Source organism: Python bivittatus, unplaced genomic scaffold (genome assembly GCF_059951505.1).
Source record: "Python bivittatus isolate LINGU-HERP-01145 unplaced genomic scaffold, Pbiv_v1 ctg000330_np1212, whole genome shotgun sequence".
Lineage (NCBI taxonomy): Eukaryota > Metazoa > Chordata > Lepidosauria > Squamata > Pythonidae > Python > Python bivittatus.
The window spans coordinates 49,066,246-49,086,375 of NW_028277058.1; the positions used below are offsets into that span (position 1 = coordinate 49,066,246).

Genomic DNA, 20,130 nt, shown 5'->3' on the forward strand with positions numbered 1-20,130 from the left:
TTCTTATTATGATTTCTGTTATTATTTTTCCAGAGGACATTCCAGACATCCTGGACAAGTTCTCATGGAGGATTTTATTCCAGCTTCTGCTGACTCCTTACATGTCGCAGTGATAGGCAGGGATTTTCAGGTTCAGTTCCTTACCTACCTCTTTATCCCAAAACATTATTGTTCACAGTTTTGTTACCAAGCGATTCTTACTAACGTGTTCACATCCGTTCTGTTGTTACTGTGGTTTTTTTCATTTGGGCATGAGGTTGAGGGGTTGCCTTCACTATCAGTTTGTTTTGGAAAGGAAAGGCAACTGCTACCTTGCAGAAGCAAACATTGTCACTTGCCTGTTCAATACAAACAGATACGCTATGCCATGATTAAGGGATATCATCCAGGAAAAAGAAGTATTTTCTTCTGGAGTCCTTAATTGATTTGCATGGATGAACATTTGCTTCAGAGAATGGTTATAAAATATAAAATGACTGAATCAAGTTTAGCTTCTGGTGACTTCAGGGACAAGTCCATCTAGGGACCTTTGGGCAAAGAAATGGGAATCATTTTCCATTGCCTTCTTCCAAATGTTTTTTTTTTTTAAATTTCTCAGCCCACAGCCCTGGTATTTCCCAGTGGTTACCAATCCAAGTACCCAAGGTTGTCTGGAGGGAAGCAAATAATGTCAAAATGGCAGTGCAACAGGGCAATTGAAGTCCTGCCCTTTTGTATGTCATGTGGTGGATGCAATGCATGTTAGAAAGGGTGGGGTTTCAATCACCTGGTCATTTGCTCCTGCAAGTACTAGCTAGGTGCAGTCAACAAGGGTCACCTAGGAATTATTAAAATTCCTAATTTTCTGGTTTGGTTTTTTTGTTTTGTCTTTGTTTTGAAACAAGATCCTAAGTTTTTCAATTACTTGAACTGAAAAGTAGAAAACAGACATCCCAACTAAGAGACATTTACATAGATTTTCTGATTTATCTATACCCAGGAAAAATAGCCCCAGCTGCTGTTCTGGGGCTAACAAGAGTACTGCATAAATAAAATCTGACTGTATGTCTTCATGGTACACAAATGTGCTTGATCTCAGGAAATACCTCATAAGTACAAGGAAAGAGTTATTTGGTAATCTGTATCCTGGCTGTATGAAGCAGGAAAATGTGTATGATTACTATTTATCTGTACTCTGGAAAAGATCTATGTCCTGATTGGGGAAACTGAAGAAAGTTTAGCTTTTGCTGTAAGGAATAAGCTTCAAATTTCCAAGAGATATAACACAACTTTAGTTTTGCTAAAAGGAGTCTTGATAATTATTTATAAAGAACAAGACATTTTGGTACTTATGTATTGTGTAGCATCCTTTCCTAATTGATTCAAGCAAGTATTGTGCAGAGCGATGAAAAAGCACTGAATCTCAGAAAGTTTGCTGGTTATGCTCCTTGGTTTTCAGAACTTTATGAGTAGCTCCTAAGAGGGACCATGATTAGGATACTTAACTCTTCTGGGCATTAAGGCTAGTTGCAAATACTGTATCAAAACAGCAGCATTTATGAGTTAGATATTTAAATACTCTAAGACAGAATCTGGATTTTAAAAATGCAACTGGAAAGAATCCAGTCATTCTGTCTAATAAGATGTACTCTAGAAGACACCCCCCCCCCAGCTTATTCTGTGTAAGCTATTGACAGTAATTTGATTGTGGTGGGGTAGAAATGTGATTGATAAATAAATACAATATCCATATTACTATTTCAACCTTGAGCATTTCAGATTTTACAGCTTATCTCAATTGTTAAACTAAAATACTGTGTGAAAGAAAGACCATAAAGCCATAAAGTTAACACTTCCTCATGATGTTTTGGATAAATACAGAAATTGAGCTTCTCAATGAAGTTTTCTCCCAGAGAAGAAGAACTTAACTTATGGCAATATGTATGGCAAAATAACTATGTAAAAAAATTAACAAATTCAGGGGGTATCCACAGGGTATGATCAAAGTCAAGATGTCAGACATGACAGTGCAACTGAAGCTCCACCTGCAGGTCCCCCCAAAACATTGGGCTTTTTAAAAAAAGAAAAAAGGAAAGGAAATAATTGTTTAACAATAAGTCAACAAAGCTTTCTTCAATACAGCCTTCCTCTGTCTGCTGCCCACCAGCTATATTAGACGTCCCTTGTGATAATCCCTAACAGCGCAGTAGAGGAAGGAATGAAGATTGAATTTTGCTATCACATCAGTAAAGAGAGACATGAATGCGACACTGTTAATCTATATCTGAATAGACTGATTGTTCTGTAGCAGTTGCTGTGATTTCTTTTCCAAGCCTGCCTTCTCCTTTTTCATGAATATCTGAGGTGTGGTTTGGGTTTTTAAATTCTGCATCTCTGAAATGTGTGCCTTAAATGTGACCTAACCTTTTTCTTTCAGGAAGAAAGCATCCTGGTCAGTTTATAAATACAGATTTTGCAATTAAAATTTTATATTGTGTGTGATTGGTTTGTTTGTCCCTCTGAAACACTTCTAAAATCCCAACTCTCACCACGTTCATCACTGAATGATAAGGTATATAATCAAGTTACACCTTAATATACCTTATTAAATAAAGACCAAGCAAATAATTATAGAATATATAAACAACACCCCAATTCTAAGTGAGGCAACATTATCTTTATAAAATAAGTGGGATGCCAGCATTGTCAAGTACACAAAATAGATACCTTGGACACAGAAATTTCAATAGATGTCATTCTGGATTCAGCTCCAGGTGCTGAATCTCCATTTCTGAGAAGGGATAGACAACTGTAAACCATCTCCAGTTATGATTGAAGTATAAGTTCCAGAGCTTGAACCATCTTGGCTGGTGGTGGGGTGATTTGAGCTGTGACTATGTTCACACAACAGACTATGCTATGGTTTGTTTAATCATGTTTTCTTTAAGTCACAAGCGGCTAGATTCATACAGCACACAAAGCTATAAAATCTGGCTCATAAACCATGCTGGCATCACAACACTGTTCAGAAGCGTTCTGTGCACCACCTAGTTGTGGCATCCAGTGGGGCCACCCTTTTTTGATTTTTCCTGAGTTGAAAGTGCCATGAAATTTGCTCATTTGGGAAGTGGTGCAATCCACTGCCTGCAACCCACTGCCTTTCTTGAGGGCTGCCGAGAGATTCCTTCTTTCAAGCAGCAGGATCCAACCTTCCAACTTTAATTTCTTACCATACCTCAGTGCAGTGCTACATCGGGGGCACCGTGAGAAGCTAAATGGAAACAAGGCTCTGGGTAGCAGTTTATATTGTCAGAGTCCTTGATAAAAGAACCAGCTGAAACAGCAGAATAAGTACAGATATTCAATACAACAGCAGATTTTGAGGGGTTGTGTTCCCTTAAATGTATCTGATGGTGCTACTTGGAACACTCATGCAGACATTGCGGCTTCCTGTCTAAATTCCCTGCAGGGCACTAAAACATGGCTTAGCATATGTAAATGTAGCCTGCATTAAGATACAGGCTCTGATACAGGGGAACTTCTCTGCTTTCTTAGGAATAGTATTTCTTTAAATACTAGTTAAAGTGTACTATTTATATGCCAAAGAGTTGGCATATGCTGCTTTTTTTCAGCCAGATAGGGTGTGGTTGCTACTTAGAAGTAGCCTTAAGCATTTTCAGCAGAGGTTTCATTGGGCTGCAGAGAAATGGGGAGGGGGTACACCAGTGCTTGAGGTGAGCAAAAAGGGAAGGAGACAGAGGCAATGGGATGGCTGCCCTCAGACAGCCTGCCCCCTCAAGTGGGCTGGGATTTGGAAAACAAGGAACTGCATGGACAAGGAGAGGAGAGGACAGCACGCTCAGTTGGTGGCAGAGCTGGAGTGGCATGATTGAGGTTAGGACTGAGGAAGGACACCTAGCATCAACACCTGATAAATAGAAACCAGCACCAGAACAACCATCAGGGAAGAAATTATATCCTAATCAAAGACAATCAAGAAAGAAACCACACCATAATCAATGCTGGTAGGTCAGGCTACTATATAATCAACCACCAAACTTCACTCCTATGCCCTGATGATGTTACCTATCCTGGTAACAAAACAACTGCAGAAAAACAAGCTCAGAGAACAAGAACTTCTCCCCTTAAAAGTAAATGTCTATGCCAGCCTCAATCAGAGATTTCCATTAAAGGATCAGTCTAGTGAAATCTCTGGGAAAGTTGCAAAATGTTATGCCATTGGAATCATTATTAGAAGTCACTGGATCTGAACCGTGCATAAACAAGAATGGTTTTAGATGGATCTGCTGGTTTATGAAGTTTGGTAGTCTTTTTTTTTATATCTGACCTAGTTAATTTGCTTTTAGATCCATTGTTTTGATGTTAATGAAACATAGAAAAAAACCCAGTGGGCAGAATTGCAGCCAGCCTTCCTGAACTATACTGTTTTAAATTCTAGGAGTTCTAGTCCTGATGCATCTGGAGGACACCAGGTGGGGAATAGCTGATTTAACCTGTGTTTCTTGCATGAATTATTGATGAAAGAAATCTTAGTTGATATGACACACTAAATCACAGTTACTTAGCATTAACTGGAATTTGAAACTATTGGTTTCAGACTCAGCTAAAAAATAAGGTGGATCCTCAGGGTTTGGATGACATGTTTAACCATAAGATTACCAACCATGGCTGAAGAGCCATGAACGGTAAGGCTACAATGATGGCACAATCATTTCCTTTAACCATCTATGTATCTTAATATGCAGACTTGCTGAAGAATAGTCCTATCTCTATACTTATAAGTAAGTCCCAGGGTAAATTAAGCAAATAATTTAATGTGAATTTAGGCCATATTCATTAAGAATGAATTGGTTTCACATTAAAGGCAATTATTGGTTTCATACACTGCCCTGAACCATAATGGATTTTTAAAATTTTGGCTTAGTGTATTCTGTGAAATCAGCCAATTACAGTTAGGTCAATCAACCGTGGTTAAACCAATTATAGCTTAATGCAATGTATAAAGCAAATCACTAACTCTTCATTCCCAATCACTGCAATGGTCATAATGTGTAATAAAATCCTTTACATGTTTACACAGAAGTAACTCCCATGCTGTGGAAGGAGACTTTATTCCGGGTGCATGTGTTTAAGATTCAGAACTCACACCTGAACTGTTGAGGAATAGATGAAATAAAGAAGCAGTTTACAGATGGGATCCCCATTTTGGAAATTTTTTGATGACAAGTAATGCTAGTGTTTAGAAAACTGAAATATTTGTTTGGCTCATTGCTAAAATTATCCGGATCCCTTTTGTTGTCAGGATTCAGGAATGAACATGAGACAGAAACAATATTGGTGGATCATATTTGTTGGAACTTGGAGGGAGGGGAGTGTGTCCTCCTAGTCCTATTAAACTTCACGGTTGTGTTCAGCACCATCAACTTTAATATCTTCCTGGATTGCCTGCATGAGTTCATGGTGGAGGCAGCATTTTGCAGGGCTTCTGCTTCTGATTGAGTCAGAAGTAGTCAAGAGAACAGCACTTGGGCCTGTGGTTGCTCGAAAATTGGGTTCTGTGGGGCTTAATCTTCTCTCCCAGATTATTCAAGTAGTGCTACTGGACATTTGCAAGGGCTTGCAAATGATCATAGAATTCTCCTCCCTGGCCTTGGCATTGTGATTGCTGCAGGAGCTGAAACCAAGAAGAGCAAATTTCCAACAGAACTATGTCCCCTATATCCCCATTGTTGCCCAGTGAGATCCCAGGAATAACTGCCAAGTCTAGGGTCAGATCATGGATGGCTGCAACATTTCTCCACAGAGATCTGACATTTCCCAGGAACCACCTGAGTCCAACATGCCAAACAGTTTGATCACCTGAGCTTGGAGCAGGACCTTTAATTTGCTTTCTGTCTTGAATTTCAGCCTGTGTTCCACATTAAAAAGCGTTCTTAGTAATTTGAAAATGTGTTAAGATTGGGTCTGAAGGGTACTAAAACAAAATTAGCAATGTGAACAATAAATATGATTATGGCACCTCAGAGACTGTTTACTGCATAAGCTGTTATGAATCCACTGCTCACTTATACAGTTACTTAATGATTATCTAATTGAAAGGGGAGGCATATGTTTTACATTTTAACACCCATAGTTTTTGCCTGTTTTTGGTTATGAGATTGATTCAAGGGCAAAAAAATATAACTTTTATATGCATACCCTTGGGGTAAAATAGGCTCCAATTAAGCAGATAATTAACTTTTATTGTTCAAGATACCAACCCACAAACATGTGAATAACAAGGAATACAGTCTTGAATATATGGGAGCTGTACATTACATTTTTAAACCTCTTACTACTTTACTGAGCTAGTTCTTAAAAATGGCGATAGTGCCATGGAAAATCTATCACTTAATGATTTTTTGTATCTGTGCTGCAACATTTAAAGAGCAGTTAAGCAGTTACATAAACACTAAGATACTTACAGACAATATAGAGGTGAATAAGTTCCAATACTGGGAATTCTAGTAATTTAATTTTATTCCCAATGCATTTAGAGAATGTCATGTTCAGAAAAGGTGGATTGTATTATATCCTCTAGTAATATGCAAGGAACTGTAACTTCAATAAATATTTCCCTAGAAATATATGCAAAACTTCTCATGAAGGGTGTCAATTCAGCCAATACAGCGGCCCATTCATTTTATTTTATATTGTATCAATGATCATGATAGGATGACTAATTCTTCTTTCTTTAGAATGGCCACTCACTGAACTATTTATAGATAGCAATATTTCTACTAACTTGTCCAAGAATTCCCAGTCTTCTCATTCCTATGTATCCTGGAACTCTTGGGTGTTCCTCCGGACTGCTTGCATGCATTCAGGGTGAGGCACCATTTTGCTGCGGCTGTGCTGCTGAGCGGGTAGTCCCAGTTGGCAGGCAGGAAACAGCAATTGAGCTTGTAATTGCTCCAAAGTTGAGTGCAACATGGTTTGATATTCTCTCCCATGTTATTCACCAAGTATATAAAATTATTGGGTGTGATTGTCCGCTGAGGTGGAGTGAGATATCATCAGTATGCTCATGATATTCAGTCATGTATTGCCAACCCAGGCCAGACTGGAAATGCTATGGGAATCTTGATCCAATGCCTCGAGGACAGGACAGGGAGAAACAAACTTAACCTAAACCCTGGCAAGATAGAGCTGCTATCTGTATGTAAACATCATAACTTTCCAGAGACGTGGGCTCCAACTGTCAGGCCCCCATCAAAGAACAAGTCTGTGACCAGGGCCTTCTTCCAGACTCGCACCTCCTGCTTGAACAACAGTAGAGGCTGTAGCCAGGGAAACCTTTGCCCAGCTTTAGCTGGTATGCCAGTTAAGCCCCTGCTTAACTCACCCCCTTAACACCATGAGTCTTACTACTGCAATGCATTCTACATACAGCAGGACTGCTTATGAAAGTGGCTCATAAGCTATAACTAGTCCAGAAAACAGCAGCCAGATTGTTGATATTATGCAGTATAACACCTACTCTGTGGTCCACATTTGTTGCCAGTCAGCTTCTGGGCTCAACTGCAAGTGCTAGTTATTACCTAAAAAGCCCCACATGGTGTAGTCCCAAACTCAAAGGGATCACTATATTCAGAATGACTCTGACTCTCCTATGAGATGATCTGCTAAGGGTCCCATCCTCTCAAGAGGTAAGCCCTTCTGAAGAGGAATGTGGTGGAATGGAGTGGCTCTAATGTTGTAGAACATACTACCTCGAGAGGTATGCCTGACCCCGTCACTGCTAGCATTGTGAAAGCCACTGAAGATGCTTCTTTTTCAGCAGACATTCAGTGCTTCATCTAATGATGCCTGGTGGCCACTTAGGTTTTTGTTCTGAGGCTATTTTAATTGGGGATGGGAGTATGGTTTGATGTATGTTCTGATTTGAAGTTGATGTTTTGACTTAAAATCAGAATCTATAAAAGTGGGCAGTATACAATTTTGTAAATAAATACATAAAATCTATTTATCCATCCATCCTTGGATCAAAGTTGGTCAGTATGTGATATGAGCTGTGTTTGATACCGAGACATCAGTCCAACGAAGGAATATTTTAAGCTCCTTTTCTTAATTTAAAACCACACACTGTTCTATTCAGGTGTAGACACCTGGTTTTATTTTGTGTTCTGTATTCTCAGCACTTCTTTTCATTGAAACAGTTAAATATATCTACTGATGAATCTGCCTCTGTCAACCAGTCTCTATGTTCCCTCAGGTAGAAGTTATATAGCATTTTTACCTAAAATAAATCTGAATTAGCTGCATCTTCAGTTTACCATCCTCCCTGTCTTCTGTTCCAAATGCATCCTGTTAACTTTTAGGAAAAAATTAAGGCTATTCAAGAGTTGCCTCTATAATTTCTAATCAAGTTTTGTCAGCTGGCTAGCTACTGTATATAGATGGGTTTGTAGTGAAGTCTGAAAGCATTGAATGCGATACATTTTTCCCTTGCGACAACCCGTCACTTTCTTGGGTTAATTAAGAAGCAATTTGGTTGAATGGTGGCAAATAAAGTAGATATAAAATCTGAGTTCTTGGATATAATGAATATGCTATAATGAAAACAAGGAACTGGAAATATAGACCTGCTATGTCTTGAATCTGATAGACAGCACTAGGGGGAGGTATTTACAGTACAATACTTTTCAGCCACATTTCTCAGCCCTCAAAACTCAACACGGAACAGAATATGCATATCATATTAAGGAATGTCTCTTGCCATTTCTGATAAATCAACGTTTTTTAAGGACTGGACTAAATCAAACTTCTCTAGCTGAGAAGAAACATCTCCTCACCTTCAAACAGCTAACTTGCTGTGAGATTGGGATAATCTTTTGACCTCATCCATATGCAGTCCCACCACAGTTCAGGAAAATCCAATAGCCTAAATATAGGAATACCTTCTGCAAGGAATAGGAAATATAAGCCCATGGCACTGTCTTCATTTCCAGATCAAGTTAATTATTTATACTGTCCTATAATCATTGAAATATAAACATATAGATAGCTCTAAAAACTTTAGCTGACCTATCTTTAACATAGCTGTAGCACATAGAAACCAAATAACACCTTTGGATAAAATATATTTCAATAAATAAAGAGAAAGCAAATAATATTTGGAATATCAAAGGGTGCCCCAGTTGCAACTGTGACCACAAAACTGCCTTTTAAAATAATGCAAAAGTAGAAAAAACATGTTTTCAGAACCTTTCACTCTTTGCAAAACAAGATTCATTTGTAAAGCCTTAAAATAACATGCATGCCTATAAACATTATTATTAAAGCTAGTGGAGGTTTATACTGTAGCTTACTTATCAGATACTGCATACAGGTAGCCGCTTGCACTTATCTGTATTTTAACAAAATGATAAATTAATGATTAATAGAAAATAGAAATTTAAAATTAAGATCCGTATGCTTTCTATAGCCTTTTGAACCTGAGGAGTGGTTCCATGCTCAAATATCTGGGTGAGCAAAGTTACTTTTCCTGCAGCAAATGATATGGGGCTTTTGGCTAACAGGGACACCCCAGATGAATATTGGAGGGGAGTTCCATGTTTGTACTGAAGCCTCTAGCTCTCTGGGATAATGTCATATTTCCCAGTGTTCTGATTGTGAAGGCAGGTTTTCCTAGAACAAAAACTGGATATACAATATCCTTGAACTTAAAAATGTTCATTAGTAGTTTCTGAAAGGGTTCTCAGAATCTGTGATCCTGGAACTGCTGTGTCTCTGCATTTGTAGCAAGTGATGTAATGACAAGCACATGTCCCAGGAATGTGCCATAACTCAGGCATGGGGAACTTATGGTCCTCCAGCTACCATATAACTCCTATCATCTCAGACTATTGGCCATGCTGGCTGGGGCTGGACTTCAACAAACCTGTATAGGGCAATAAGTTTCCTATGTCTATATTAACAGTGGAGTCCTTGGGGACTGGGTCTTGTTTTTGTTTAAGATTGTGCCTTTCCCAATCAGGTTGTTTTAGGAGTAGGCAATCTTTTTCCAGAATGGCATGTAGAGCTCATTACAGAATGATAGAGTTAGAAAACAGGTTGAGAAAAAAAGGAAGCTTATAAATGGATCAAAATCAAAGAGTGCCTCTTCTGAGAAATCCATTAACACTTTAGAGCTGCAGAAACAGGCTTAAGCTGGTTCCACGTGGTTGTATTTGAACTCAGGAAGTTCCTTGTTACACATCAGGCTTGAGGTCAGCTGCCGAATTATATCCCAGTCAACTGCCACGTGCACCAACCTGCAAGAAAAATCAAAAGGACTGTTACACAGACTACCCTTCCCAACACTGCTGATAGAATGTAAAGGAGGTTTTGAACACTCCAAGGTAGTCTTGGAAAGGTTATAATTGACAGGATATCAGAAGTGGGAGTCTTCCCCAAACTGATGTCTTCTGGATGGGTTGGGATGACAACTTTCAGAATTCTAGAAGTTGCTGTCTCAATACATCAGTAGGTCAACAGTTTGTGGAAAGCTGACTTGAGGAAGATTGGGTTAAAGGATAAACTCAGATCTAGAAGAGTAATCCTCTCCAACATGAGACTGGTAAGGAGAAAAGGTAGTCTTCTCTTTCTCCTTCCTCTTCTAGCATTCTTCCCCCTTTATTTTAGAATTAAAGTATATCTCACACGCAGGATTGCTTTCAATAGGCTGGTTCAAATTTTTCCTCAGATCAGAAGTGTGGCAAGGAATTCCTCTGTTCCACTTATGCTGGACTCCCAAATGTACCTATTTTCTTTTCTCAAAGGAAAAAATGAATCCAGATTTTTCCACAGAGGCTGGAAAGAAGGACTTAATGTCTGACTGACTCCCTCTCCAAATTTGGAGCACTCTCTCCAGCCAGTCAATAGGATTACAACCCATTTTTAAGGACTGTGTTTCAAGACTAATTCGTATTGCTTCTCCGCTGGCAGCACACCTTATTCCAAAGTTAGTTTATCAGCTGAACAGTTTTTTGGGTTTTTTTCGATGTCTTGTCACTCAGTTAGATCACTTTTCAGTACACTCAAGATAGGACCACAGTGACATAATTTTTTGTGCTGATCCTCCTGAAGAACACTGGGAAACTGCAGCCCATGGAGAACAATACCATGGTAATTAACTCATGTCAACTGCAGGAAATATATAATTCTTTCAGTGGTTGTCTATTGGTTTCTGGGCTCCGTTCAAGGTGCTGGTGCTTTCCTTTGAAGATGCACCTACATATTCTGTTCTACTCCAATTCTCATGAGTCCCGATCAGCATGGGCAGTTGTGAAGGATGCTGGAAACTGTCTTTCAGAAATACTTGAAGGGAAAATATTCCCCCTCCTTCTTTAAAACCTTCTAGGACTGGGGCCCAGGTTCTTGAACAAGAGTCCTTGGAGTTCTCTGAGCTTGGTTGTTTTCTTGCAGATGTTTCATTACCCTTCTAAGTAACATCTTTAGTGCACTGAAGCATTGAAGATGTTACCTAGACAGGTACCAAAACATCTGCAAGAAAACAACCAAGCTCAGAGAACCCCAAGGACTCCACAGTTCAACCCTGAGCTTCATATATTCTCCTCTATTGGTACTTGAAAAGGTACCAATACCTTTTGCATTGCATTTCTGCATATGAACTGCTTGCACAATTTTCCAAAGTCATCAAACCACCCTGTTCTTCAAAGTCATCTCCAAAATATGACTTGTAAAAAAAAATGTTTAACAAAGCAAAGAACATCTGCTCTGAAACTTCCAGCCAAGAGAGACTTGCTAAGCAAACTCCCTGTTGAATGAAATTAATACTTTTCTTTTCAGAAAAGCTTTAGAAGTAATCCCAGGACTCTTTTTATTATTCAGCTGTTTTTCATTTGTAGTTAGTTTTCTTATTTAAAATATATTGTTTAACTGATTACGTTTTATACTATCTTACATTATCATTATCATCATCATCTTCTTTTTCCTCCTCTATTTTGTTTCTGTTTCCATTTTTAACAATTCTGAATAACTTTATGGCTATAATATGGGAGGTAGGTTTAATAAGCTCATGAAGTATAAAAATATTTATGTTCTAAAATATGTTTATCCACCTCTTCAGCCAAAATGGCTCCCAGAGCAATTTGTATAAAATTGATAACAAGACAGAAAAAAAGTGTTTGGACTTTTCAGCACTAAATGAAAAGACTATTATACACACACACAGACACACGCACACACACTAATTATGCTATTCCATTTTAGGGTAGGCAACATTATGCAAGAGCCTCCTGGAGAAAATCTGTTTACATGGTTCCTAAGAGTTGAGACTGACTTGCTAGCATGTAATCAATCAATGAAAATCATGCAGAGCCGAGCAAAGGAGTAGAAATAATGCATTAAAAGAAATTAAAGACATAAGAAAAAAGAAAATATATCTAAATGTGTTTTACACCAACATTGTTCACTGTATCCTTCTATCTTTGTAAACTGTCCTTGCTTCAATTACATCCATACGTCGTTTTTTGTTTCAACTCTTACTTCTCCCTTCTTGTGGATCTCAGTAGCTCCCTCCAACCACAGCTTTCTCAGTCTTCTCCTTCCTCTTAACCCATTCATTCTTCCTTCAAGCAGTTCTTTTCCATGTCAGTCCATATTCAATCTCTCGATATGGCCAAACTATCTTCATGTACTTCTTTTGTACCAGTCACTTGCTTTTATATTTTGTCTAGATTCATTCAGCCCCTATTCATTGAGCCGTTATGTTCTTTTACCATACACACTGCTTTTACATAACCCATTGCTCTCGCATATACAGCCATTTTCACTTCTTTTGGCATTCTTTCCTCACAAAAGACTACATACTACCTTGTACCTTTCTACAGGCATTTGTCCATCTTAAAATTACTCCATCCATTCTCCCAATGGATATTGGTAACACTTTACCAAGGTAATTTTTTCAAATAGCTAACCGGATGGTTGAAAGCTGAAAGGATGGGAAGCAAAATGGGGCCACCAAGAAATATCCACATTTTCAAATGAAGAGTTACATAGGACTCCATCCCATTCTTACTCTTTCAAGAATCAGTAGAGCCTTCGTCCATAAAAGTTTGGATACAGCCCTGTCTTCTGCACCCCAAAGGCCGTAATGAAGATGTTGATAATGACCGTGATGAAAACTAGGACTGTGGCAATATTGTTGAGCAAGTCCAGGCGCTGCTGTTTGGCCACATCATTCAGGTTCAGTCGAGCTATAAGCATTAAATCCAAACTGGTCAGAATTTTAGAGAGAGGTACCCTGTTTTCTTGCCCCCCTCCCTTAATTACAGGCTCCTTCCACTGAGACTCAGAAAACACTCAAGAAAAAAAATCACAAAAATGCATTGAATTATATTATGGTTTCTTGACTATTAGGATGGTCCTATATGATCCTTTCTCCAAGAAGGCCAGGGCAATAAAGCACGTTGTCATTCCCATTCCTATATGTGGTTTTCCCTCTACAAGATGGTGAGATGTAAAAGCTGAGAAACAGTGCTTGGATCAGTTATGGTTGTTTGTTTCTACTTGTATATTTATAGCTAAATCAAATATTTCAGAAGCAAATTACACCTTCAATTATCTCTCCTCCTTGAATTTCTCACTGCTTAGCAAAGTGGAGAATGCAAAACAATACATTTCCTTGATGTAATCTAAGTTTACACTACTCTTAAAATAAAATGTGCATATGGAGAACAGGTGACAGGAAACATGTGGCCCTTCCTGATTACTTCCCCCAAGGAGCAGAATTGGCTGTCATGCAAATGACATGTGGAACTCATAGCAAAATGTATCTTGCTCCTGGGTGACCTGTCCTAGCTGTAATCTTCAACAAAGTTTGTTTAATTGAAAATCAAATGCAACTCTCCATCAAAAATGGCCAGATTGCTTTTTAAAAACTGATTAGGTGACACTGAGACATTGAAAAAAAATGAGTCACTGTTTGGACCCCTGTTGGTCAGAGTTTTTAAGAAGCTGAAAGCCAACTCGAGCAGGAGCCATGTATGTTGGGAATGCTAACAATCAGCCTCTATATATAGAAGAGAGTTTCTATTGATACAGCAGGACTGCAGCTGTATGGAGCTCAAGTTCATGACCCTGTCATTCCTTTCAATGCCAAACACATAAGGAGAGAAAGACAGGCTGCTTTTATCATGCAAGGGCATGAGGCAGGCGGGGGACAAGGGGAGGGAGCATAGAGGACCAAGCCAGACACTTGTAGAGACCGCGTCCTCTGTATATAACCACAGAGATACAGAGAAATCTACTAGGGTGATTACAAAGAGAAAGGCAGAACAATTGGGGTGGTGTAGTTATTTAAGAAATGGGGTCAGTACAGGAGGGTGTATAGGCAGCTTCGGCTGCAATGTGCAACAAACGCATCCGTGTTTTCATTGGCGGTGACAGCAAGTATCAAAGTCTTCCCATCAAGAGCAGTATTATGGAAATTTGATTGCTCGCTGTGACCTGGTTAATTGCAGGCTTCCAAGCTATCTGCTTCACAGCACAAATGAAAAACTTAGTATTGTTTAGAGCAGTGTTTCTCAACCTTGACAACTTTAAGATGTGTGGACTTCAGCTCCCAGAACTCCCCAGCCAGCATGGCTGGTTAGGGAATTCTGGGAGCTGAAGTCCATACATCTTAAAGTTGTCAAGGTTGAGAAATACTGGTTTAGAGCTTCACCTCTCATCAACTCCAGCCAGTACAGATAATGATTGATAGAAACTGTAGTCCAACAACACTGGGGAAGCTGCATGCCAGTTATTGATAAATCAGTTGGATCTTAAATTTTGCAAATTTTAAATATAGAATAGAACAAGGTATTGGAGATCCCCTTTGTGTCCAAACAATAGGAAACTGTCTCAATGTCAGTGTCAAAAATTTCAATAGATCTTAGATTATAACTTATTTAACAAAAACTAATATTAATACTTAGGAAGGAGGCACTGGCAAACCACTTCTGAAACACCTTGCCTTGAAAACTGCAAAGGACTTGTCCAAAAAGCAGTCACTGCAGAGTCGGTAATGACTGAGTGCAGATAAATATATATATATATATATATATACACACACACACACACACACACACACACACTAATATTACTAATATACTAATATTAGAGTAAGTTTCATTAATACATGTATTTTCAATGCCCTAAAATTATTACGTTCTAGGGAGAAGTAATTGCATTTTTTTTTTTTTGAGACAAGACTTAATATATCTGGACATTTATATTCTTTTGAATGAACTACCCATTATACAAAATTGATGGCTGGACAACAGAAATTAATTCCCCATGGCCTTTCTTATTGCTAAGTTTTTCAACAGTGGGATGACATCACTCAATGGACTGAAGAGCTGAAGTTACTTGCAATTTATGAACAAGTTGTTTATAGCTGTAGATTATATATGGATGGTTATAATGAATATGGCATCCTTCATTGAAACTGATATTAAAATGTTATATTCATATACTGTATACATGTATGAGAATCCCTTACATATATAATTTTTGCTGTTGTAGTTTTGCTCCTTTCCCCCCTCTTTTTTTTTTTTTTTTGCTATTGCTTTATTGGCTTGTCTGGTTAATTAAATAAAGACCAAAAAAATAAAAATGTTTGGAAGACTAAAAGATGATAAAGTGAGCTGTATCTAAGAGAAATCATCTGCCAACCAGTTTTCTCAACCATTAGTTCTTCTAAGTATGCTTTCCGTAATCTGGTACTCACCAAAGAAGCTGGACCTGAACTTGCATGTATGACTGTTGATCATGTTGAAACTACAGCTCTCAGAATCCCCAGCTAGTAAGCAGTGCTAGCACTTCTGAAGGGCACCGCATTGGAAAAGGCTGGTCTTGGGTAATTCAAGGGGCTAGTTTTGCCATTCGTGCCTGGCACTGTTCACATGCATTAGCTATTCCTGTTAATGAAGTAAATGACTCAAACAATTCAACTGTATGTTTAAACAAAGAACAGGAATGCCCTCCTTACTGCCTCACAGGAGATTGAACAGGTCTGCAAAAACAGTCTTACCCATCACAATAAGGAGAATGCCAATGGCCATCTGGAAGAAGAGAGAAATGCTGATGAGAGCTATCAGAGCTGCGTAATAGTGGAACGAAGGTCCCTGTTCCAGCACTGCCTTCAGCTGTGCAGCATTGGCCATAAATAGGGCCACATCCAGCATGCTCTCTGCCACACTTTTCTTGGTAGCATAATGGTTTATGTTGATTACATTTTCCCCACGGAAGCCAGGATTAGAGGCCTAGAAGAGAAGAAAAGCCATTAAGAATCAGGAAGGGAGATGATTTTGCACTCCCACTCTATGTAGATGCACAAAATGTTCTTTACCATATTTTGTTACACAACCCAAATGGCAAAAGAGTCCTCCCAAATTCTTTGCTGGGCCCTATTAGCCAATAACAAAACTAGGTCATGATCAACAACCAGAATTGCAAAAACAGATAACAGTGCATATACTAAAATCAGGCTATATTAGTTTTTTCCAGCCTGCCACCCTCTAGACATATTAGATTAAAAATACAAAATGCATTTTATCATCCATTCTTTTTTCTCTTGTTATTTGTTTGTAGCTGAATCCATTTATCCTAACAAATGAGAGTGGTGGATTCTAGCAACTGCTGGATGTAATACTGCTGCTAGCCTTGGTAGTTGTGTAATCTTTGCTCCAGGTGCTATCTGCTGAATTTTTGAAAGACCTGGATGGAGAATGTTTATTTGAGGTTCCTGCCCTCCCTTGTGTTTCTCCCTTGGTATCCCATATCTTTTTTTCCATTGTTTTTGTCCACTGAAATCAATGACCCAATAAACAAGAGCATGTGTAGAAACCCAGAATGCTGAAATAACTCTCAGAATCATTTTTAATGTCTTTGTTTTACTGCCTCAAGAGAACAATATTCATGCATTAGTAAGGGTCAACTCTCCTTGTGACTCTGGGGACTTGTGTTTTGCTTGGTGGCAATACAAAACAGATTTGCCACTGTCACTTTTTGGCATGATTTTTTCAGCTTCCCAGATTATCCTTTAACCCTGATATTTCTTGATGCGCCTCCATCCAATACAAACTGGATCTGGCTGTGCTTAGCTTTTCAGGATCTGGCAAAGTTCATTAGGAGCTATCACCTAGCTGAGCACTGATCCATTTCAAATACTGAATTGTACTTGGGATTTCTGAAATCCTGAAAGGCTCTGCGTACAACCCATCAGAAAATTCACTGTCAACCTCTGGAACCCCCCTCCCCACTTTATGTCTATTCTTTCTCAGGATGCCAGCAGGAATAAGAAAGATAATGTCATCACCCTGGCACTCCTTCCCCTTTGAGGGGCTTTCAGGATAGAGACCAAAGGAAAAGAACAAGAACCTAGAAAACAATAAGAAGGAAGAAGAGACATTTGAGATAAGTGGATGAAATATAGGACTCATATATTTTCACCCCACCCCACCCCTACCTACCTACATATCTACCTCCAACAGCTAATGTCAATAGTGCAGTATATTTCAATCTGGGCTGCCTCTTATCCCAGTTTTGTATTTATTCATTATAACATTTCTGTTCTACTTTTTCATTCTTAAACATGATTCCAAAGAGGGCATCCAAGCAACAACTTTCCCGTTCTCTTCTCAGCCTTTCCCTTTCACTGCTGTTGATTATTCAACACTGAACCCAAGGGAAAGTCCAAAGCCAACTCATGGTTTGGGGGTTTGGTTTTACATGCTATTCGTTCATCTTTGCTTTTCAGAGTATACCAAAGTTTTTAATTCTGTATATCATGCCAGAATGTATATTATGGTTACTGAGCATACCAAAATAGCTGATTATTCTTCTGAGGAAGATTTCACAATGAACTAGAAGTTACTGTAAAACTTAAGTTTGGAGAAATAGAACTATTCAGAATAAGAAAAGTAGTGAGTCAAAGATGCACACTGAGCCCATGTCTGTCTAACCTGCACAGCAAATATACAATACAAGTTGCAATATCAGAAGAAATGGTAGCTGAAATCAAAATTGAAGACTAAAAGGCTACACATGTCAGATATGGAGATGACAATACTTTGTCAGATGAAAATATATAAGGCTCAAAAGAGCTCATTAGAAAAGTAAAAATGGAAAGTGAAAAGAGTTAAATATTAAAAAGACAAAGGTAATGCCAATCTGTGTGCTTAATAAATGCACAGTGGATGACTTTCTTGAGTTCAAGAATGGGTAAAAATGGACAGCATGCTAGGGAAGTCAAGAGATTAATCCTAGGGAGGTAGGCAGTGACAAACTTAGATAAGATCATCAAGGATCAGACTGTGTCTATACTGACAAAGATAGGAATAGTTAAAGCAAGGCTTTCTTAGTGGTAATGCATGGCTGTGAAAGCAGGATGCTGAAAAAGAACAAAAGAAAGAAAACAAATATCTGTGAATTATGGATTTGGAGATGGTTTCTAAGAATATCATGGACTGCTGGTCAGTCCTTGAACAAATAAAGGCTGACTGCTCTTGAGGCAATGATCAGCAAAGTCACATACATTTGGGCACGTGATGCAAGCAGGTGATGAACTAAAAAAAATGACTATTCTTGCAACAGTGAGGGAAATAGAATAAGGTGAAGATAGCAAACAAGGGGGATGAATGGGATCAAGAATATCACTGGAACGTTCCTGGAGTAACTGGAGATTATAACTAGAGACATGTTGAATTGGAAGGCATTTGCCCATAGAGTACAGTCATTGAGTCAGACCCACCTCAGAGACGAAGCTCAGTCCTGTGACCTGCCACCAACGTGGATGCAGCCAACGTTACTATGGGTTTGCTTTGCAGGAGGATAGCCATGTTAGTCTATGATGGCAAAAAATCAGAAGGAGTCTGGTGACACCTTTCCCAACTAACAAATTGTATTAAAAGGTATACACTTCCACAGATGCATAGTGTGGCTAAAGTGATGTAGGATTTAAATTGGGATGAGGTGGGGGGGAAGAGAAAGAAAGTCAGGTTGATTCACATTTAAGATAGACTGTAAATATCTTATCATTAATGTGTTAAACCCATTGTATTTGTTGAGACCATCTGAAAGTGCCTGAAACCTACTGCTGAAATTGCTCAGCAATTTCTCACTCAATGGTGCTGTTAAAGTCCAGCTTTTCTAAAACAGTCACTTTTAGGTCTGCAACAGAGTGTCCTGGAAGGTTAAAATGCTCTGATGTCATTTTGTCTGTGCCTTGAGGCCTGGTGTCAAACTTTTGACCATTGTATGCATTAATTCTTTTGCACAAAGTTTGTCCCATTTGTCCTACGTTGAATTCAGAGAGACATTGCTGGCAGATGATGGCATATAGCATATGAGAGGAAGGCATCTCTCCTCTTGTGTGTGTACTTGTTGGGGCCTGTGATTGTGCTGTTGGTGTAGATGTGGGGACAACAAAATAGACAACTGGATTTGTTGCAGGGTTTGCTGTAAAAGATCCAAAGTGATTGTACTGCTGCTGGAGAAAAATGAACATTCTGGATGCAATCCAAAAGATTTCCTGCAGGTGTATTTTAATCATGAATGTAGAGTCCCACCTCTTTAGCTGCTATATTGTTGAAAAAGAAATCATTGTAATTCCTAATGCTCATTACAGCTTTGTATTTTCCTCCATGCATTTCTGATTTTAGAGCAGGCATGACAAACAAAGAACAATACCATCTTGCATCACTATAAATCTAATTAATACTTTTGGGATTTTTTTGGAAATATACTTGTTCTTGCTTGTTTCTGTCCATCAAAGCCCTTTTTATTCCCTACAGATTTAAAGAACAAAACAAAACAAAACAATTGAAAACACTACAGGTAGTCATCAACTTAAGACCACAATTGGAACTGGAACTTCTGTCATTAAGCAATGTGGTCATTAAGTGAGTTGCACCCAGTTGTTGAGTGAATCTGGCTTCCCCCATTGACTTTGCTTGTCAGAAGCCTCCTGGTGATCATGTGACCACAGGAAACTGCAACCGTCGTAGATACATGCTGTTTGCCAAGGGCCTGAATTTTGATCAAGTGACTGCAGGGGTGCTACAAGGGTCAGAAGTGTGAGGACTGATCATAAGACACTTT

General features: G+C 38.8%; 1 protein-coding gene across 2 annotated transcripts in view; it reads right to left on the bottom strand.

Annotated features, from left to right (window-relative positions):
- Positions 1-6,231: 6,231 nt before the first annotated feature.
- The window catches only part of NINJ2 (ninjurin 2), a 68,849-nt gene continuing 54,950 nt past the window's right edge, over positions 6,232-20,130 (bottom strand). For both annotated transcript variants that reach the window (XM_025170042.2, XM_088141235.1), the window contains exons 2-4: positions 16,061-16,292; positions 13,064-13,241; positions 6,232-10,295 (exon numbers count right to left, since the gene is read on the bottom strand). In XM_025170042.2, coding sequence (XP_025025810.1) covers positions 13,075-13,241; positions 16,061-16,292 — 399 coding nt within the window. In that variant the 3' untranslated portion in view covers positions 6,232-10,295; positions 13,064-13,074. The remainder of the gene's footprint in view (positions 10,296-13,063; positions 13,242-16,060; positions 16,293-20,130) is intronic.